The 22,764-nt window shown below is 43.1% G+C and overlaps 1 protein-coding gene across 1 annotated transcript in view; it reads right to left on the bottom strand.

Moving 5' to 3' along the window:
- gpc4 (glypican 4) overlaps positions 1 to 19,323 on the bottom strand; it is a 32,189-nt gene extending 12,866 nt beyond the window's left edge. The window contains exon 1 of the mRNA XM_008282189.1: positions 18,203 to 19,323. Within this exon, the coding sequence (XP_008280411.1) occupies positions 18,203 to 18,359 (157 nt within the window). The 5' untranslated portion in view covers positions 18,360 to 19,323. The remainder of the gene's footprint in view (positions 1 to 18,202) is intronic.
- Between the last annotated feature and the right edge of the window lie 3,441 nt (positions 19,324 to 22,764).

Genomic DNA, 22,764 nt, shown 5'->3' with positions numbered 1-22,764 from the left:
ATATCTAAACCACAAGCCTTGCCAAGCCATCCACTGAACTGTCTTGATGAACATATTAAAGCCAACTCAAACTGGTGCTTTTCTCACTTTAATAAGTCCTGCTTTGACAAAGTGTTGATTATCACTTTCTACTCTGCGACTTGCTGGATTGAAGCTGCTCTGCTGCAGTTTAAACTCAAATTCAAATCCAACTGTATGATTTTGGTTTCTGATTATCCTCACGGCTGCTTGCCATGTACAGTGTGTTGCCATGCCAACCTAACCATGCAGATTTGTTTTTTTAATGTGATGTTTTGTTGTTGTTTTCAATGCTATGTGTCTGTTTGTCTCTAAGCAAGATTACGCAGAAACTGCCCCGTTGAATTTCATGAAACTCGGAGAAGTGGAGCATGCAGACTGAAGAATGCATTAAATTTTGGTGTGGATCACTTTCTTTAAAACTGAGATAGGGCATTGGCCTTGAGTGCCCTTCTAGTTATGACTATAATAGAAAATGCCCATTAAATACTATTAGCGAACAGGGTTTGCCTTTGGTGACATATATATAGACACTTTTCTTGATCAAGTTTACCAAGTGTGACTGTAAATCTATCAAGAAACTATTTAAAAAGCACTGTAAACAAGACATAACGCTGAGCGCCGAACCGAGTGACAGAAGACAACATGTTTACAGACATGTTGGAAAACATGTCTGAAATAGTAACTAAAATGTTTTTAAAAAAATGAAACTGCAGGGTCAGAAGTGACTCATTGCAATACAATCATCTAAACAGGGCACCAGAGGGAGGGATGCACCCTGGCGCCATAAACTGGACCCCTCTGTCTGGGACCGAGTCCAAATAAGCCTCAAGTCACTCCTTCTCTCACAATCCTCTCCTCAAACTCATCTCTCTCCGTCCAACCATCACCCCACTCCACCCAGCCCCCTCCTGTACACACTCGCACATACCCAGGCACAGTTGGCAGCCCCTACCTAAACATATTCACACATCACATCACTGCTCAACACATGGCTCTTTGTACGAGCATGATTGGAGGTACAGGCAGCGGCGCACACACACACACACAGGCTGAACTTTTAGGTGAAACAGCCAACCAGTCTCTCCTCGAGCAGGGCCCCCTGCTTGCCCACAGCGCAGGCGTACAATCAAAAGGGCTATATCCATGTGGAAAATAGCCCTAGTTACCAAAGTACACAAATAAAAGTGAGATGGTCAATATTTCACAGGAATGTCTGTACAAATGTCACATTGTTAGCTCAAAGGATTAGGTCTCTGAAAACTGAAGATTCTTAGCTAATGCATACTTTGTGAAAACATTTTGGCAGCCAATTTCTCAAACCGCTGGGAGAAAAATGGCACCGCTGGAACAAAAAGAGGGGCGAACAGTTAACAAGAGCAGTTAGATCTTGTAAAAATCAGCGCCACACTGACATGTTTCTGCCTCAGAAAGCTTTGTCAGTTGATGCATCAGTCATCTCTGCATGAATAGTCTTTGTGTGATGGGTGAACTGGCTCTCAGTTGCCGTATGGAGTTCCTTTTTCGGGGGCCTCTCTCTCCTCCGGCTTCCCAAGTTAAGTTGTAATAAGACAGAGTGACAGAGCATTGTTCCAGTGTCACTTAAAAGAGGAAAACTGCCATTTATGGTGGTCAAAACAAGAGAGCAGCATCTTGTAAACAAACATGTGACTGTGTGTCACGGCATTCATCGGCTCTGCGCTGCTTCTCTGCCTTTCCTTTGTGGGGAGACCACCATCCCCTTTAAATGGCTCATAAAATAAGTCACTTCCCTTTGACATTGTCCTGCCTCTCAAACTCTGTTCTCAGAGGAAGGATGGTGGGGGAGGTGAAAACGCCTCACAGACAAAAACCAGATTAGACACCTCACCACCCCCTCTGCCTGCCATCATGTGCCCCTGAACCAGACGGACCTCAAAGTGCCCCCCACCTCCGCCTTGCCCGCCACCACCCTGCAGGCTTAACCAGCAAGGTCAGGGGTTAACAGCAACTCCTCTGAGAGAGGTCCTGTCCTCTGACCCCCCCTGTCCGCCAGCCAGCACATCCACCACACACAGTAACTCAGGCCCCAAACCCCAATCACTCCAATAATAACACACATACCAAAAAAAACCCCACACATACAGGCAATTAAGAGCCGGAAAAAGTCGCAGACACATGCGCAAAATATAAATAGGAAACCTTAAGAGTCGTACGCTCCAATCTGAAGTCGTAAAAGTCCCTCAAGGATTATTTCTGCTCCTTTCTTAACTCAAGACATCACTACAACTGCTACGAGAGTTGTGAAGGGGGCCGTAGGGTGCGGCGTGTCACGAACTATTCACCGACGTCTGTCCCTAATTGGAGCCTGGTCGTCTGAACCAAACCTCAGAATGTTCGCACAACCGTCGACATTTGTAAATAATTAAATGATAAATTGTATGCAGCTCATAGTTTATGTGTGGACCGACTCAATCCCAGTGGAGGGCAGGTAATTTGAGATACTGGATACTGGGGCAATTTAATTTCCAAACATGAAAAACGTGTGAACATATTCCAAGTCGCTCTGATTTATCTGTGTATGTCCAACATATAAAACAAAGCAGCAATCATTCTCAGTGGAGGCAAGTATGCGAAACAACAGCCCCGAATACAAAGGCTGACTATTAATTGGCATATTATGCTCCCCTGTCGTAACATGTAAAGGAGAGTGCTGCCAGTCTAGTGAGCATTACTCACGCAGACTGTTGTAAATTTGCACGCCCTGCAGCCATAACATTCTCCTCTTGCTCCTCACCTCTGTCTAGGGTGTAATTATCCTGGGGGGTTAAGGGATTGGTGCCATTTGTTGGGTAACTTTCTTTTCTGCTCCACATCCTGTCATGCTCGATCACATGAGCTGACCCTGTGGTGGAGGAGTCGACGTCGTTTGCTTTCTAAGGTGTGATGTTTTACTCATAAGCATGACGTCTGTTATAGGAGTAATAAATTGCGAACCGTTTTAAAACAAGGCAAAGCGAAGGGGCTCGAGGTGAAGCCACAACTGAAAGGGGAGATGAAAAGGTAGCAAACGGCTGCATATTTCTTTTCCAAAATCATACCAATTGCTTTTCCGAACTCATTCCCTTCTTAAATTCTTTCCTGTTACGGCATGTAGTCAAATCACCCCTGTCTGTTTGTCTCTCTTTCATCTGGAAGGACCCTACAGTTGTGGTCTGTATCTGGATTTGAAAAATAAATTCCTTTCACACATCATTCGTTCATTTTTTTTTTTTTTGAAGAAAACATCTCCAATTAGTTTCTCAGTCAAAATGTCAATGTTTCAAACAAGTCTGATGATTCAGTCCTCAGAACAGAAACAAATAAATTAGTAATAAACTTCCAGTAATTGCTTTGGAAAGCCATCATTTTGTACAAATGTTGGATGTGTCATTTTGAAATTAAACCCACACGTCTATTAAAAACGCTGGAATGAGTGTTTTCAAGGCTCTGTAATTGTGCAGGATTTAGCAGTGGAATCTCCCACATGAGATCAGTCTGGTTTTACGAAAACAAAATGTGCAAAAGTTAAACTACGACGCAAGTAATACACGGTCTCTGAAGCATTAGAGCTAAATTTTGTACCAAAAATTTTCACAGCACAGTTAAAAAGCGCTCCTTTATAGCATATCCCCCTTCCCCATTACAAGAAATCCTTTAACTAGGAAAGCTGAGTAAGAGCTCAGTCTGATTTTCAACATGGAGGAGTATCATTCAAGGCCTGCTGCTCAGTACAACCACAGACTCTTACTCAAGGGCATCATGCCAGCAGTAGTTTAAGGAGGGGGGAAAAAAGAGTGTGTCTTGTTCACTTTCCCCATCCAGATTCTCGTGGCTCTTTTTCTGAGGAGTCAAGCCAGAGATGTCCTTTACAACGTGGCCATTAAAATGGGGGATTAGAGCGAAGATAAAGTGATACTAAGGAACAGCTTTTAAAAACCATGTTAAGGAGAGCCACGAAAAAAACAGGAAATCTAAATCTAAATTGAATTTTAAAAGCCAAGATAAATGTTCACACCCATCCACGTATTACATTTGCATTTCTTACACTAATATCCTGTGTACGTGGGTTTACTCTTGAGCTGGCCGAATCACCGCAAAAGGGAGAAAATGTTCAACAACATTATGCTGTAAGCGGAAACCATTATTAGAGACTCGGCGGTTCATATGGAGATAATCAGGGCAGGGCAATATTTCCACCTACTCTTTCCCTACACTTCAGCCCCTTACAAAAATAGAGTAATGACAAGTTTATTGCAGTTTTGGCCAAACCAATAACGCTTTTTAGATCCCCGTCCATAAGGAACGTCCAAAAGAGGCCGAATGTACTGGGAGGGGACTTTCTTAATCTGACTAAAGCGCTTTAACAAAATGGTGGGTGGAAATACCGACCCCTGTTCATTACTTCTAACGTTAAGTGTTTCACTTGACTGCTGCTCAATGCCAGACTGCGTCGTCGACGTACTTAAAAGTTAATGTTTAAAGTGGTTTTATTTACAAGTGTCATTGCGTATATTCAAATATTGAGTGCATGCATAGAAAATCCAAGGTAATGAACTTTACTTCTCAGTGTATTTGTGGTATAAATGAAGCTTCTTGACAACCCAGTGTTTGCACAGACAAACAGCCCTCTCTTCCAGAAAATACCAAGTGCTCCATTCACCTGGACATCTGCCACTGAGTAGGATACTCCACAACACATAGCATGGGGCTGTAGCTGCTCCCAGGGAGTGGCAAACATGTTTTTAACATGAGGCTCCGGCTAACCCATGACTCAGACATGACACTATTCCCATAACTAGTCTTTAGCTTGTAAAGGATGTAACTGAAGTGGGCAATGGCTTTCAAATTTAAAGTTAAGCAGTAAAAACTTTTACAGGACTCGTTTGAAACTCCAACCTAAACATCTGCATGTTTGCCTCAATAAAAAAATATATGTGTCTGCAACATTTTCCCCTCGTCAGGCTCACGATATTCAACTAACCTACATTTACAAAAGTAAAGGAGTGGAGATATAAGTGTTTAAGTTGAACAGACAAACAACATTATGAATGGCAGTACAGGGCTAAAGAGAGACTTTAGAACTATTGAACAGCTGAGCAGGGAAATGAACATATGACTGAATGTGTACATGGGCAGGAAAATTAATCAAACAATTTCTAACTGACTGATTTGTCTGATGTTCATTATAAGAATTCTTTAGGCCTAACTCTAGCAAACTATCAACTGCTGTCAAATCTGTATATATACAGATGCAGCTAACATGCTCCCTCCTAACAAGCAGAATAAGTTTAAACTATGGGACAATAAAACAGCAGCAGTCACGTTTGCAGACAATGTGAGTTAAATAAATGTTACTTGGAGTCTAAAATAACAGTTTGCTGTTTTACTGCACAGTGCACATTAATAAAAGGGCTACCTTGGAGATAGACTGTGTACACAAGTGTATCAAGGCAAGGTGATAATCATAATGCCGACTTTAGCTGCAGCCTTAATACATACTGTAATTAACATACAAGAGATCAGCATCACCATCAGCTGGTTATCCAATCTGGTGTTCAGCATTTTTCTGACGTGTGGATGAATGTTGTAAAGTTTTGCATAAACATATGAAAAGTAAAAATAACCAAAAACACTTGGACTGAAGTTTGTGTTAGTCTAAATCTTGGCTTTTTTTTTTTAATGCAAATGTATGTCAGCTTTGCATATTGGTCATTACTCTTGTTGATTACGAACAATCAGTATCAGTCCTGAAAAAAATCATATCAATCGACTTCAACGACAAACCCATACTGTAGAGTATATACTATTTAGTGGAAGTGCTCATACTGTACATAACAACTGATTTATCGCAGCTGCATTCAGTTTATTTCCTGTGTATGTGCATATTTACGTTACCTCATTGTATACTCATGAGTCACACCACTTACCACATCTGTTTATTGTTCATTTCGTACAGTCATTCATTTATCTTGCTCTGTATGCCCTGCAGCACTTTGAACTAAGCGATTAGACACCAAACAGCATTTTGTTGTACTTGTACTTACAATATGAAACGACAATACAGCTGACACGACAATAAATCAAATCCAAAAAGAGGTGACACTTGTGTGCCTCTAACTACATGTAGTGCTGGTATTTATCACGCAGTGGTTTGTTACTCAGCATGTTGTTCCTCACCTGATGAGTCACGGAACTAATCTTGATAACACCCATGATTTAGTATTAACCAGAGAGCGCTCGAGGCTATCACAGACAAACAGTCACATAAACCATCAGCAGCATCCATAAGGAAAAGGACGTACCACTGGGAGGAAACTCCTCAGTAGTGGTGAGCTTGGGAAACACCAGCAGTGCTTGTGAGATGAGAGATTTACTCCACTTAGAACAATGCTCGCCATCCATTTATGAGGCAGGAAGTTCTGGTTTAGAGGACTACTCTCTGGAGTGAATATTTTGAGCTACGCAACCAGCCACAGAGCTTTGGATGATATCTGTGTAAAACGATTTTTCCTTAAATAAATCAGAAATTAAAATCGCTTTCCCAATACAGCTGTCAAAACAGCAAACTGCCAAAATTTGCTTTTCACATGGCACGCGTATGAATAGAAAGAGGGGATTGTCTGCTGCAGAGCTCATTACAGTCTTCACTGCAGCTGCATCATCTACTGCACTTGACTGTCACAGAAAAACTCTTACCGCTGCATATTTCCCCTTCGTAGTGAAGAATTGTCACATTAAAATGGTAATCTGTGCTAAATCTTCCACATTTTCTCCAAAAGGTGAATTATTTTCTAAAAGGCCCTCGTTCTGACAAACAAAGCACACACAGGGATCCATAAATCTGAGCCTTCTACCACCAGAGTCCATTTCTGATTACTAAACCAGTCGGGGCCTCAGGCCAATTAAAACTCTCCATTTGTGAACATTCCAAAACGCTGTCATCCATGAACATTTACCCAGAAGCCCCTGGGGAGATTCCACAACATTGCCCCGGCCTCTCGCTCTGTCTGTTTCCCTCTGCCGTCCCAGGCCTGCATCTCCGGCTTTGTCTCCCCACACAAAAGCTCCCTGCCTACACCACTTCCCAGGTCACTGCTTTGTCAGGGATTCAGCTCGCTTCTGCACTTCCCCGAGTACATTTAACAAGTCAGAAACCAAATTCCAAGCGCTGCTGTGGGGCTGCTCTCCAGGTTCACCTGCTGGACGATTTATATAAACTCTGCTGTGGTCAAAGAAAATCTGGACGACTGTGTTTGAATCCCTGACCTTTGCGTGTACAAATGGGAATGATGTAAATAGAGCTTCTGATTGCAGATTTTGTTTGAAGAGTGAAACTATTTCCACAAAGTCTCTTGACAACAGCATGGAAATTTGGGAGAGAGTTGGAGGCTGTTGATTCAACTGTGCTGCACCAGGTTCAGGTGTTAGCAATTAAAAGCCCAATAAAGACATCTCAACAAATGCTGCACATTACATCAGGCATTTTAAGAAAAGCACAACATAGTTTTCCTACTCGATGGGAAATGTTTGGCCCAAAAGCAGCACTGAAGTCTGACAGGGGTCAAGAAACACACAAACATCTACAAAGAAAAATCAGAAGTAAAAAAAAAGAGAGGTCGAACTAACAGCACTTGCAACTGCAAATTCTGTCTGAAATCATGAAGGAGCCTGAAATCGTGATTCATGTTAGCACAGTTATGAGGAATTCATACTTCAAACAGAAGCGGTTTGTTTCAGGATCTGATGGAGTTTCGGGAACTTGCATTGCGTGCTCCACACAAACTTTTTTGCAACTTGTTTAACTTCCATCTGGTAAATAAATCAACCACTGGTGATTGGCTTGACTGCCATTCAGACATTCAAGTCCTGAGCAAGCCCCGCCGCTCAGCCAGCTGGTTTCTGACGTGGCAATCTGTGTCAAGCTATGTACACAGAACAGACATATACATAAAAAGAAACGCAGCGCAAAACACGAGCAAGTAAATCAAGAAACTTTCCCTCTTACAGTCACTGTAGGAATCTTTTCTCAACAACTGCATTATCTATCAGTGGGAGTTGGAGGCAATGATTCACATTAACAACTAGCTTAATCTTTCACCCTTTCCACATCTTTCTTTCAGGCTATGTGCCTTTTGATGAGCCGCAGATTTGCAGTGTTTGACCTGCTGCTTTTACAACAGCTTCCACCTTGATGCTTTTGTCAGTCCGTGTACGCTGTGTGTGTGTGTGTGTGTGTGTGTGTGTGTGTGTGTGTGTGTGTGTGTGTTGAACGAGCAAAGGAAACGCGAGCGAGTGAAAGAGGGAGCGAGACTGTTATGTTTAAGATTTGCAGAGACAGGCAGAGGTTTTGCAGACAAACGGAGAGAACAAGTTACAGCACAGCGTGATTATCACAAGGGAAGAGGGAGAAAAAAAAAAAAAAAGAGGCACAAAAGACCTTCCTGGCTTGTCCCTCTACACCGGCCCTCCATCTTTCCACTGACTCATGGCACACAAATGAAAACAGACTTTAAAGGAGAAGATGAAAAACATTCTTTACTTAAGGCCAAGTGCTTTACCATGGGACCCTGCGCAAACACTGTTGTGCTGTCAGAGAAATGGACTACTGTTGAGCGTACAAATAGGTCCTCTTTAAGATGTGCTTCACACACTGCATGAGAGCCTCGCACTAGAATATGTAAGGAGGCTTAGAGCAGTTTGCGGCCCTGTGACACGCATTGTTTAAGCTGCGGATAACCGATCACACAAAACATCCCTCCTTCCAATTCCACATAAAAAGAATTCAAAAAATCCAATTTCTCGCGAAAAATACGAGGGCTTTTAGAAGATTTGACACACAAACAATATGTTTCATCGTTGCCAGTAAAAGGCTGAGAACCCCACCTAAGGACAGGGTGCTCTTTGACAATGTTTATAACAGACATCCAAAAGCAGCTGAAGTCCACCAGATGTTGAGGCAGGACGGGGCCCGGCGAAGCCCCCCAGGCAGAATGAGGTCAGGTACAAGATCAGGTTTCTGGAAGCTCAAAGCTACAAAAGGGCAACAAAGATTCTGATATACCTGTTGGGCCTTACGAAACTGGACACCGGCGGAGGCGGTGGGAAGAGAACCACTCATCGCCGACTGTCAAAGGGACCAGAAAGCCTAAACCTTACGGTACAATGGTTTAATGGACCTCAGTCATGGATGGCTCAGCTTGTCCCTGATGATATGCACCGAACGTGTGGATAAATCAAAACTTCTTGGCATTCCAAAGATGCACAGTATCTCAACCCTCGGTGCAACTTCTTTGCATTCCCACACGACGGCTAATTTTTCTGTCCGCAAAAATCACACACTGACCAAATGATTTGCAGCTTTAGAGCCGTTCTTTAACAAAGTGTTTGATGCTTTTATGTGTGTGAGCTTTTTCCTCCCTCGCTTATCGGGCCTCAGCCAGCAGGACGTCGGCAGTTGTTCCCTTCATGTTTAAAATTTGAGTTTGATGACCGGCTTTTAGCACATGGCATCAAATCATCAAATTCACAAAGCTGTGTGAAGCAGCCAAAGACCCGCCTGTTGCCTTCTTTCTGTTTGACAGAATAAAAGACGAGAGTTTTGATCTCAAACAATATAATTTATATGAAAATAAATCCAAGAGCAAGCAGCACACAGAGGGATCGGGTAAATATTAGGAAACTTATTAAGCTAACTTCAGTTTGGAAAAGTGAGCTAAGTGAGTGACTGCCTTGTCTGTGGGAGTCTTGATGCAGGCCTTGGGAGTAATTAGCAGGGATTACAGCTCCTCTGGCCTGCACCCAGCACTGGGGTTTCAGCCCAAACACCCAGGCAAGTCCCTGGCTTCGCTCCCTCGCCGCTCTCCCAAACCACACAGGCCTCTGGCGTGTCACACAAATCCTAATGATGATCATGACTATCAACACGGACATCAAGCCCGCCGCGGCTTCATAGGAAATCAATTAACCTTGGTTGAGTTACACCTACATCATAACCACACTCCCCCACTGGCAGCTACTTGATGAGATGACTTCAGTGAGTGAGTGGAGTCTCGTTGTGTCAGGCGAGGGGGTTCACACTCCACCCCTGCAGCTTGGGATCACAGCCAGCGGCCCTTTGCCACACTCCTCACAGCTGGCCGAGTGACATTAGCACTGAGGTGATCAACACAAAGAAGATGAACGGGAGCTCACATATCAGAGGGACAAAAAAAATTACAACACGAAGCATCACATGCACAGAAGAACTTCAGCAGCCAGAGGAGTCGAATGTTGGAGAGGGGCTGAGGTGTTGAAAGCCACCGTGCAGGAAGTGCAGGAGTAGCTGTCGTATAACAGCTCACTGACATACAGGGATTCGATATCGGGCCCATAATGGTTGAAAGCGCTTAAATTGATATTGAAACAAGCATTTGTGGGTTTCAGGATAGATTTTCTCAGCTAGTGTGTTCACAGTTTTGACATATTGTCACCTCATGGCACATTAGTCGACAGATTTGTACTTTTTGGATTTCGTATGCCTCTTTTTATGTTATATAGTGACATAGTGAACTCCTATAACTCCTCTCCTGTTCATGGCATCAAAGGGGAAAGAGTGCTACTGGTGCCTCCCTTTTCGTAAGAACTGATATCAAAGCTGTAGGGAGACGCCGGTTTAGTTTTGGCATGCAGCTCATCTTAAAGCCTTTCTGCACAGAGAAAAACAACAAAGGTAAAAAGTAGACTAGACAAGAGCAAGGTGGGCTGAACGCAGCAAAGGCAGGAAAGTGCCAGTAAACCACTACTGCCTGTGAAAGAGGAAGGAAATCACCCAGGGATGAGGAAGAAAGGAAAGACTAGGAATGAAACAAAACCTCCCAGAGGAGCTGCTAAAGAGCGAGCAGCGGGAGAAGAAAACGAACTGATATGTCAGTCGGGACGGAGGGGAGGAAAAAGAGACGGCCGACTTTTAACAGCGTGCAAACAGGATGTGTTAACAAGGAATTTCAGGGGGTCGCTCCCCTCAACTCAAAATACGGAAAACCACAAAGCCAGATCAGGATTTCTCACAGTTTGCATCAGGCAGAGAGCCTCCAAGTGATACAGTCAAATTGAACTGTGGCCACTGGTGCCAAAAATGTACTGAGAGGCCTTTTGGTTAAAAAACAAAAAAAAAAAACCCTGTTTAAAACCTTGCATTGTGTTGGACAGACACGTGTGCTCAGAGGGATTACTAAGAGGAGCAGGCAGTATGTGCAAGTCTGTATGGCTGGCCAAAGATGATTCACAGTGCATGCATGCATCCAGTTACCTCCCCAGATTCCCTAAGCCTGTGTCACACATACACGGTCAGTCTTTGGCTCCTGCTTAACCCACCGCTTCTCCTGGATATTCAACTCGACCCCGGTACAAAACTTTTCCCTGTCAGTCAAATCCCCTCTCTTTCTCTGCATGCCTCAGTCAGCCTCTCCGGCGTTCTCTTTGTTGCCGTGTGTTCCCAGCTCCGGGGCTCCTGTGTGCAGGTCTTGGTGGTCCGATGAGGAATGCGGTGAGGAGGGGGAGGCAGGCCAGCCTAAAAGGGGGTGCTCAATTGTTCCCACACAGAGCATCCACCCCCCACTGATCTGTCGCTCACTTGGCCATTTGGGGAGGGGGGGGGCACAGCAAAGGATGCAAAGAGATGGAATTACGGACGCTCAGTCGACACACACGCGCTCACACACTGCTATTGAATTGATGCAACACTCCAAGCATACTAAATGAGTCCAAGAGAGAAACTTAACATTCCACAGTTGTTGAAGAAGAAAGCTGCCCAAGGACTAAATCAGGTCTGGAATGACAAAATCATTTCTTCCACGGTACAGGATCCATACCACCACTCGTGTTTTTCCTCCCGTGCACAGTCTACATGTTTTTTAGCACGGTGCGATGAGCTGATTTGTTTGGAAGCAACGATAAGGAGCCGCTGCTAGCAGGGCAGAACAGGATGCCACGAGAGCCCCTATCTCGGAGCTGCCACGCTGTGAGGGCAGGAACCCGATAACAGCTAGCAGGCACGTGTAACCACCCTCCCTTCCTCCTTCGGCCCCATCTGGTCGATCGAAGTCACGACCAGCCTGGTTCACATAACTGCATCCTCATGACACATAAACCTAATTATACGGACTTCTCGCCGAGCAGTTAGGGAGAAGATACACAGAGCAAAGAGCAACAGGAACCATCACATTATCACCGCATTTGATCGATCGCTGATGAAACGCAGCAGTCACAATCCAAACCTACTCACTTTATTAGCCTGTCACAAACTTTGGTCTGCACGATTTCAAGCCTTGCATTCAGTGTGTGTAAAGAAAGAATATTCTGTGCATCACAGTCCTGCCTTCACATCCTCATGTAACCTAATGTGGGCAAAACAAAAGCTGAGGTCACCTGTGGAGGCTGAAGGGATCTTGTTATTTCAGATTATACTAATAATACTGGAATGTCAAAACATCAACACTTATTTGAACACTACTTTTCAGAAGAGGTCAAAAAAGGCGTTAAGGACAAGTCAAAAGAAAGTGCTTGGACAGAGTCCACTGCTCGGGAATGTTATCAAAGATTACCAAGCATGTGTTGGCCTTAATGCAATGTGTTCGTATGAACTCAACCATCTGCACACATTTTCTCTGCACACTAATTATTGATATTAATGTTTGAGCAGCTTATTCCTAAGAGGACAAAAATTAGGTTGTGTTAACATTAGACATTTAAGACACACACGTATACACTTTATGCCTTTGCTCGCACTGCAATGGGTTTAAATGACGTTTCATGTTATACCAAGTCTAAATCTAACCCAAACCAAAACATGGCTTTGATGAGTAATTCCCTGAAACTATCATGAGTCAGACGTGCATGTGTGAATTTTCCTTCGTTTGTAACCGCACCTATGGGTGGGTCCAGAGACAGTTTCTTAAATGACACACCTGAATCCGTTTGATCCCGCTATACCTTGCAAAAAAAAAACCCGTTTGGGCTTAAAACGTTGTTCTTCTGTCATGTACAAATTAAGACAGAACAAAGGTGAGATTTAAGATTGAAAGACGTAGCCCACAGTTACAAATGTGGGACCTGGAAGTCACAGAAATGTGTGTTTACATGATCTTGAGTGAACGTCAACTGCCACGGTAGAAAACCTGTAATTAACTGGCCTACATTCCAATGTACAAACTTACATTTACAATGTTTTCTAAGTGCAAAGTCAAACACACAAAAAATGTATGCTGCTTATTAAATGAGGACAAATTCAGATAAACAGTTGTCTTTTTAAAGAGCCACATTTTCAACACTATCTTTCATTGTTCTAGCCGTTCCATACATTATTTGCCTTCAGGAAAGACTCTGGGCCTGTTTATAAAGATCTCAATATCAGCCGTGATTACACAAGCAATACCTTTAAAGCCATTGTGGTTTTTCTAAGAACTGTAAAATTGACTGGTGATGTGTAATTCAGTCAGAGCTACAGCATAAACCATTTCTATTTCTATTGGAATGTCAGTCGCGGCTTTCATGCACAACCTTCCAACAATAAACAACCAGGTTTTGGACTCCTGACATCCCAGACTGCTCCGACGGGAGGGAGCTGGGAATGTAAAACATGGACAGATAAGAGTAAATAATCAGAATGTACGCCAATTATACAATCTAACATTTGAGTCTCTACGAGCTGCCACACATCTGCTACGAGGGCTTCCCTTTTGGCAGCGCATTAAACCAGCTCACAGGCAGTAGCTCTCTGATTTTCAATAAGCAATCAGACTTCATTACAAAGTGCAGCGCTGATGTGTTTGTTAATGATAAGACTTGCAAATGGTTAAAGCAAAACGGTTTGTTTTATGACTGACCTTGAGAGGCGAGTGAGACGCTTGGCTGATAGTTTAATAGTTAATTATTACAAGTGTCAAAATACTGAGCTGCTGTTGCACCGAGCAGAGCCACTCAAATATTGGTCTTTGAACTATAAAAACTCTCACAGACTGAGTATGCCCCAGTTCCCTGCTCTTATCTTATCTGCAGACTCCCATAGCAATAGCACAACCTGTTATTTCCCAAACCGTAATGATGCAGGGCATGCTGCCACTGGCTACGGGGGAAAGAGCCCTCACAATGTGAGACTGCAGAAACGTCTCAAGCTCACCGAGAGGCCAATGCGCTGAGGTCATGCACGCTTTAAGTTTCAGTCATATTGCTCTGAGCTGATTATGAACAGGGGATGTTCCACGTGCTGAAGGGAGGGGAAAAGACCTTCTTGTCTTTGATCTCTCCCCTTGTCCCATACCTGAAGCATGATATCAAGCCTGACAGCCAGAGTAAACCAAAACAGATTGCTTTTTTTTATTTTTTTTATAAAGCGTAGCATCCAGAGTAGCCTCTGACATGACAGGAACCCGTCTGGTCAGAGTTAACTGTCAGCTGCTCCTTGTCACAGCTGTGCAGCAGATACCTTTTATCGTTTATCACAGTATCAAATACTATTAAGAAAGATAAACAGCACCTACTATTAGCAGATAGATTCAGACAGCGAAACCACCATTTACATTCTGTATGATCACCAACATGATTTATCCGTCATCATTAGGACTGTCAGCGTAATTTATTTCCCATTTAAGCGAAGTATTCAACCACAGACCCTAAACAAATCATCATCCAGCAGACGAGAAACTTGGAAACGAGGTCTTGAACTGCTTCCACGTGAGTGGTAAACGATTGATACCATGGGATCAGCGAGGAATTTACCAACTGAGCCTGCTGTTCCTCTGTATCACTTAATTCTGTCTACGCCGAAGCAATCAGGGTTTCCATTTCACTTTTACTGCATTAAAACATCTTTATTGAATCTCAAGTCTGGCTTCAGCTGAGCCCGTCAGTAGTTTCACTGGTAACAAACATTCTTATCTCCACACTGCCAACAATAACACAGAATGTTCGCGGTTAAAAAAAAAAAAAAAAAGGCAAGTTTTAAATCCTGCGTTTCAAATAAGACTCTTATTCTGCAAATGTGATTTATGGAGAATGTATCAAAGGAGGTAAACATTTCAGAAACTAAGTATGTGACAACTGGAGAAGGCTGTGTTAGTTTTTAAAGTGTTTCTTCTTTGCCACATAACTCAGCACAGTTAGAGTTGAAGCAAAAGAATATCTATTCCAGTAGCAATACTCTGATCAAACTCTCTGGTCTGATTTGTAACAACACTATTGTTTTATTTATGTTGAATATTTTACCTTCTACAAACAGGTTGATTGATTAATGAAACAACAGTTTCCAGTGAACCATTTTCTCCACTAATAACTGTTGAGATAAATGATGTGCTACACATGTGCATGTAATTAATGGGCTAACCCTTCTGCAACCTCACACCCAGTCCATCTAAACGCGGGCTGTGTTCGATTTAGGACAGAATTAAAGTTTAGAGTTTGATCCACAACAAAGTGTAGAAGTGAAGATTTGACAAGCATCACTGAAGTTCCTCCAGACTGCACATCTGGAGTCATTTCTTCCCAACAACGTGAAACATCTCAAGAGCACGGGGCTTTTGTATGTGGGGACCCCCGATGCTCTCTTTAATGACAGTAGACCTTGTTGCTTTTCTATGGATCAATTATCTCCGTCTCTATCAATGACAAAGAGCTGCCCAGCGAGGTCGGCCCTGCCTGAAGCCAGGACATACACCAGAAACCTATTGTAAGGAGAAGGCACGTGTGTTTATAGCACACAAACCTGCACAATAACACTGCCCTCGTTCACATCCGTCTTTCAGAACTCAGAGATGCAAGACAATTAAATCTGACCACAGCGGACATGTTGGGCTCCTCTAAATGACATTTAGCATCACAAAGACATACAGGCAGAAAACAAAAGGACCTGTAGGACTTGATGTGAAACGCAGAGGGAAAAATTTAGCTCTTTGACAGTTACACCCAAATCCAATTCTAATGAGCAGTTGCAGCCTCAGTAACAACAAAAAAAACAGTCCACACATCCTCTGACTATGGAAAGGAAAACGCAAGAATGCTTTTAGTACAAAAAAAACAGAGATCACATACAGATTGGTCACCCTCGTCAGAAGAAATAATGCTGGGAAAATGAAAATGTGAGTAAATATGTGAAGGAGAAAATGGCTTTCAGTTGTGGCAAAAATACTGATTATCTTAATTATAAAGTCAAAAATTATTTTCAAAAAAAAAACAAAGACAGTAGCTCTGCCTGGATGACCTACTTCTGTAATTTTATACAAGAACTTCATGCTGAAGCTGCTGCAAAACAGGCAACCAAACTGGGCTGAATTTAGGGCTTTGAATACATATTGCACATTTATTTTAACCACCATAAAAATTAAAAGGAAATGAGAGGGGGTGGGGATGGTTAAAGTATGCAGGGCACAGTGGAATTTCAAGCCCCAACCCCCTTCTCCCCTGCTCTCCTCCAGCCTTTACTGTAAAAGCACCCCCGTGCATAAGTTTCCATTACTTGGGTTTATCTCATGATTAGCAACAATGATTTGCCTTCTCGCCTCTGTGATTATTAACACATGAGTCATTTCCAAGCAAGTGTCAACGGTGCGTTAAATCTCGTCGCGCAAAAAAGATAGATGTAGAATTCAACATGCTTAAAGCACAAAATCAGACTGACAAAGTGAGAGAAAGAGGGGAAAAAAAATCCATAGGTCTTGCTCACAATGAACAGGCCTGTTTACTGAATCACTGCCGGCTGCCTACACTTCACAACCATAGGAGTCTCTCCTGAGGAAGCCTGGAAATAAACACGGGCCTGGCTTCTTTCAGTGGGGAGCGGAGCCTGTGTGTTGATTATACCTCTTTATTGTTATGAATTACCTACAAGTATTTCCTAAATGAAGCCTGTGTTTGCCCAGTGGAGCAGTGAAGTGTTGCCAGCAGCACATACTGTATGTCTGAAGAATGCATCCCCAAATGTTTCACTGCTTCTTGCTCCAAACCTAATGTGCTATAACTTTTTAAGGCATGCCTGTATGAATAAAGCATGTCTCCATGTCTGAAGTGAGAGCTCGATAATTTAAAGTGAGGAACTGTTATACTTCACTACATTTGAGAACATTTTCTGTTTCAGAAAACTGCATGGAAAACTTTTTTTTCAAAATGTATCATAAAATGCTAGCTGACTGTCTCCTCTGTAAGCTAACAGAATGAATTTAAGCTAACATTACTAGCCTAAAAAGTTTACATTAACCTGCCTTTGGGCCACTAAGAGACCTCTCAAAGACCCACAAGGGGGTCCACGGTCCCTACTTTGAGACACACTGCTATTAAGAGCGTTAAATTAGACCAAACCCACACGACAAATCTGGGGGAAAATGCCACTTGCAAAAACTTTAAGATAACTTTGCTTACACTGTGCCTAGCATGAATTTAAGATAACATTGCTAGCTTAAAAAGTTACCGTTAGCCTGTTTTTGACCACAAGGGGACCTCTGCAAAACCCAAAGGGGGGTCCAATGTCCCTACTTTAGGACCTGCTGCTATTAAGAGCATGAAGACAGACCAAAGGCAGTCTCCTTTATAAACAAACACTCCAAATGTCAGTAGCAAGAATTTAAGCTAACTTTGCTAGCTTCAAAAAGTTCTGGTTTGCCTGCTTTAGGACCAGCAGGAGACCTCTCCGTGACTCACAGAGGGTCCACGGTCCACACTTTTAGACTCACTGCTATCAAGAGCGTAAAACCAGCCCAAACCCACACTACAAATCTGGGAGAAAAATGTCACTTGCAAAAAAATTAAGCTAACTTTGCTTTAATCTCTTACACGATTCGCAGCATGAATTTAAACTAACCTTGTTAGCTTAAAAAACTATCATTAGCCAATTTTCTGACCACCGGGGGACCTCTCCAAGACCCACGGGGGGTCCACGGTCCTTACTTTGAGACACATTGCTATTAAAAACCCACACTATAAATGCAGGGAAAATGCCACTTAGAAAAATTTAAGCTAACTTTGTTTGCTTACACTATCCCTAGCATGACTTTAAGCTAACTTTGCTAGCTTAAAAAGTTAGCCTGTTTTTTTTGAGCACCGGCGGACCTCTCCAAGACCCACTGGGGGGGGTGGGGGTCCACGGTCCCTGTTAAAGGGTAAAAAAACGAGTGTAAAAGCAGATAACAAACGCACTCACCGTTGATTCCTTTGTTGGGCACATCGTTGACGTTGAAGCCTTTGGAGCTGTAAGCAGCACGAACTTCGTTACAGTTCTTCAACTTTTGCTCCGCAGTCCCCGACGCGGACAACACAACCAGCGTGCAAACCACACACAGCACCAAGAGCGTCTTCATTTTCTGTACTTTAAAACTAAAAAAAAAAAAAAAAACTACCTGCGCAAGAAGGTAAAAAATATATCTAAGTTGGTTCAGGTGCGCGTGAGCTAGGACGAAGTTTGAGCGACTCCCACGCTGAGCTTCCTCATGGAGACGCGCTGGTTCCTTCGGCTCAACAGATACTTCATTCACAGCAGCTGTGAGGCCAGCACTCGAAACCCGCTCCGAGTGGACACACACAAAAAACCCCCAAAAAACACCGAAACACGTCCGTCTAACAGCTACACTAAATGCTGAGTTCCAGACTCAAGCGACAAAAACACGGAGGTGCTTCAAAAACTGCACTTTTCAAACGCGCAAAAACTTTTCTCTCAGACTGGAGGCAACAATCTCAGAGCCGCACTGCTGCTGCTGCTGCTGCTTCGACGAAAAGCTGGAACCACGGGAGGACAGGCAGGCTGCGGGGAAGTTGCCGGGAGAGAAGTTGCTTTTCTTCTTGTCTTCCTTTTTTTTTTTCTTGCTTTCTTTCCAGAAAAGTGAGCGCGGCCGTGGTTTGGTGTGGGGACAGGACGCCGGACTGTTCGCTAAAGTCGTAACTGGAATCCAGATGCGAGCGAGAAAAAAAAAAGAGCCCTGGTGGACACCCAGGAGCGAGCGCAAGTTCCGGGGACAAAGACCTGGAGATCAGGAACACCAGGGGTGGAGCGTGGAGCAGGGACTTCAGACCCTGGATCCCTCTCCTTCCATAATGTCTAGACTTGGTGCCAACCGGGCTTGAAAATCAGGACCGGAGCTCAGGGTGGAGCCAACATGAAGGTCTGACTGATTATCACTGGAACACATGGCTTAGAGAAATAAACACAAGTCCTGGAAATCACAGAGACCCCTGGATGACCTGGGGTTTGCCGTTTCTCTCTTATCTGTGTCTACTGTTGGTGTGGAGGTCACCTATGATTAAAAAAATAATAAAAATCCCTTGAACCAAACAGGCTTCAGTCATGCTTGTCACTCAGTCCTAACATAAAATAAGTGAGACAATTAGTGATAGTGTGAAGTTCAAGCCAGTGCAGAAGTGCCTTAAACCTGCATTCTTTCTAGCAAACAGCAGGGGGCGACTCCTCTGGTTGCAAAGCTTGTATAGAAGTTGATGAACAAATGACCGACTTCTCATTGGTTTGTTACCTCAGTAAACATTTTCCTATTGAGCTTACGGTCCCAGTCGTGAGCTTTACCTCTCTTCCAGTACACTATGATGTTCGTTTTTTTAAATTATGGTTCAAATTAGAGTAAAATAGACAATAAAATGAATCGCCCTCACCTGTCGCTCATCATCTCTGTCTTTAAAAGACCAAGATGGCAACTGCTGAACTCCAAACTCGAGGCTGGTAGTAATTTTAGTAACGAATGAATGACATCATAGTGGCTAAATCTGTCGTTTATATGCAATCTATGCTCAGTCCATGGGCTTCACTCGTGCTTATTATTCTACGGTGGCCCAGAAGTGTCACAACAAAACAAAAGCCACAGCACAACACAATAAGCCACAACACTACAAAATAAGCCCCAACACAACACAACGGCTGCAACGGAAGTTGTTTTTTTTAACCTGGAAGATATACGTTGAAGTGCGCAATGCCACACGAAGCGGGCAGAAGCCGGAGATTAATGGAAACAATTCGAAAGTAAATAAAATACTGATGGCAAATAGTGTCCATCAATCTCCGGCTTCTGCCCACTTTATGTGGCGTTGCGCACTTCACAGTATAACTTCAGGGTTATTTTGTAGTGTTGTGGTTAATTTTGTACCGTTGTGGCTTGTTGTGTTGTGTTGTGGCTTTTGTTTTGTTGTGACACTTCTGGGCCACCGTATTATTCAGTCTTAACATAAACTGAGTGGAACAATTTGCGATAGTCATAAACTGCATGTAAACAATGGACGTAAAAGCAGTGTAAGAAGTTAAAGCCAACGTAGAAGTGCCTAAAACCCGCCAGCAGGGGGCGACTCCTCTGGTTGTAAAGACTGTATGTAAGCTTAAGAGAAAATGACCCAACTTTTAACTTGATCTGTTAACTCAGTGACAAGTAGTTTACGGTCCCACTCGCTAGTTTCAAGTCTCTTTTAGTACAGCATGATGTTCGTTTAGTAAAGTACGCTCTTATTTAGAGTAAAACAGGCGATAAAATCGGTCAGAACATCACATCTGCTTTCCAAAGACCAAGATGGTGACGGTCAACTGTGTGATGTCATGGTGGCCATATCAAACGTCTCTACACAATTTTTTAGGCTGTGATAACCTCACAAAAAATAAAACTCACTTTACCAGATAAAGCGGGGTTCGTTTTAGGGCGTGGGTTTGTTTTGAGCGTTGTGTCCTCGAGTTCTCCGTCACTTGTATCCAGTTTTAAAAGACCAAATTCCAAACTCGAGGCTTCAAAACAGTACCAAACAAATTAGTGACTTCACAATTGCCACATCTGTCTTTTATACATAGCCTATGGTGACGATAAACCATTTTCCCATGATTTGGAACCACCCCAAGAACCCTTAAGGCCAATTTATTGTTTCTGCATCCCCTCATATCAGACAAACACATGGAGCTCCTGTGGCTGTGACTTTACACTTTTCTAGAGAAAACAACAGCTTGTTCCAGACTGGGCTGCAGCACCGTGTTAACATGATCATTCCTGAGGTGTGGTGAGCGCAGGATATCTGGAGAAGTTCCACTGTGTCTACATCAATGGAAAACATACAAACCAAAGCCGCTCCCGAATCTGAAAAATGACTTTCAAATTGTTTAATGATGAATTATAAAGGGTTTGGATGATTGAAAGTCTTGCATAGTCTCTTGTGCGTACAGCCCAGGAGGTCACAAGTTCTAGCCAGACCTTGCAGATGACAACGTTTATGTCTTGAGGACCTTTATGGGTCAATGTTGAGAGTCACTACATATTTGTAATGCATTCCAGTCATTTTTTTAATCTCAAAAACAGTTTACAAAATGCTGTTATTGAAAGGAACGCACACGACTCAGAAGATGTTTTTGCCCAGATGTGTTATTTCTGCTCAGCCTTTATCGTCCAGGACATCTCAGTTTGTTTAAAACCCCAGGATCAAAAACTGGCCAGTGTTTCAGTAACCATGGAGTCAGAAATTACAGGCTTGCTCCTTACACAAACACGGGTCAGCCCGCGTCCTTTCTAGCAACGGCACAGTTGTGTTTCTAAGATGCAGCTGGCTGTCATACAGCGCGTCCAGAGTTGTAAACTACAGTAAACAGTCTGAAAGAGCAGGGTCGAGCCATACAAGTGGACAGAGATAAGCATCGCAATTAATAACAGATGAACCAAACAGATTAGGGAGTGACTTTAGTTTCACAAAACAGGATGATCAATGCGAATTAAAGATAAATACATTACATTTTTTTACGCCTAACCCTCTTGAACATCTTGTTGTGTGGCCTGAATTTAAAAATCTGCATTGGTTACCCACAACTTCTGCTCATTTATTTTTTTTGTCGATTGTGCCCTGAAAAGATTGAGTCAAATAAATGTCAGAAATTGCAGATACATAGACATGTTTAAATCTAAAAAAAACACCATATTGCATTTCATAAAGGCAGATAAGACGCTTTATTGTCATTGTATACGTACGATAAAATCCTGTTTGGTGTCTTTTAATTTTGCAGAAACATGTCAAAACAACACAGACAAATCAAAAATATGCATCTTGAAAAAAAACAAGAATATAAAACACACTTGAGGCAAGAAGAAAGAATTTAATCAAAAGACTCCTGTAAAGAGAATCTCTAGTTGTTTCTTAACTTTTTGCTAAATGCTTGCACGCCGTCTGCAGATCCCCTAATTTAGAAAAGAAGTCATAATAAGAATTTTACCCCCTGCGTTTAAACATGCCTGGACTTGTGGGATGCTTCTGTGTTGTGTGTGTGTGTGCGTTATGCTGTGCTGTGTGTGTGTGTGTGTGTGTGTGTGTGTGTGTGTGTGTGTGCTCGCATGTCCCTTTGGTTTGGGGGGTAGCACTCGGCAAAATGACATTCCTCCTTTTGTGTCCGCATTCCTCAGGCGGCTCCATTCATTCTGTGTGACTGCGGCTGCTGCAGGGGAAGCCAGGGGTGGCTGAGGAGCAGGAGGAGGAGGAGGAGGATGCTGGGGCTGCGAGCATGGGAGAGCGTGGGCCCGGCGCTCCTCTCAATGGGCCAACAAAAGGTAAGAAAATGGTCCAGTGCCATGGTAATTAGACATGAATGAGCTTTGAACGACATGACATGTCTCAGGCTTTTCTCCGCGGCGGAGGAATTCCAGCATCCAGCTTGGTAAAAATTGGACTGGACTGTGGCGACCGTACACTCCCAAGCACCTGAATTACATTGCTATTTTAATTTATATGCACTGTTTGATGACCCCT

The sequence above is a fragment of the Stegastes partitus genome, unplaced genomic scaffold (genome assembly GCF_000690725.1).
Source record: "Stegastes partitus isolate 25-593 unplaced genomic scaffold, Stegastes_partitus-1.0.2 Scaffold263, whole genome shotgun sequence".
Lineage (NCBI taxonomy): Eukaryota > Metazoa > Chordata > Actinopteri > Pomacentridae > Stegastes > Stegastes partitus.
This window is presented reverse-complemented; position numbering and strand designations above follow the sequence as displayed.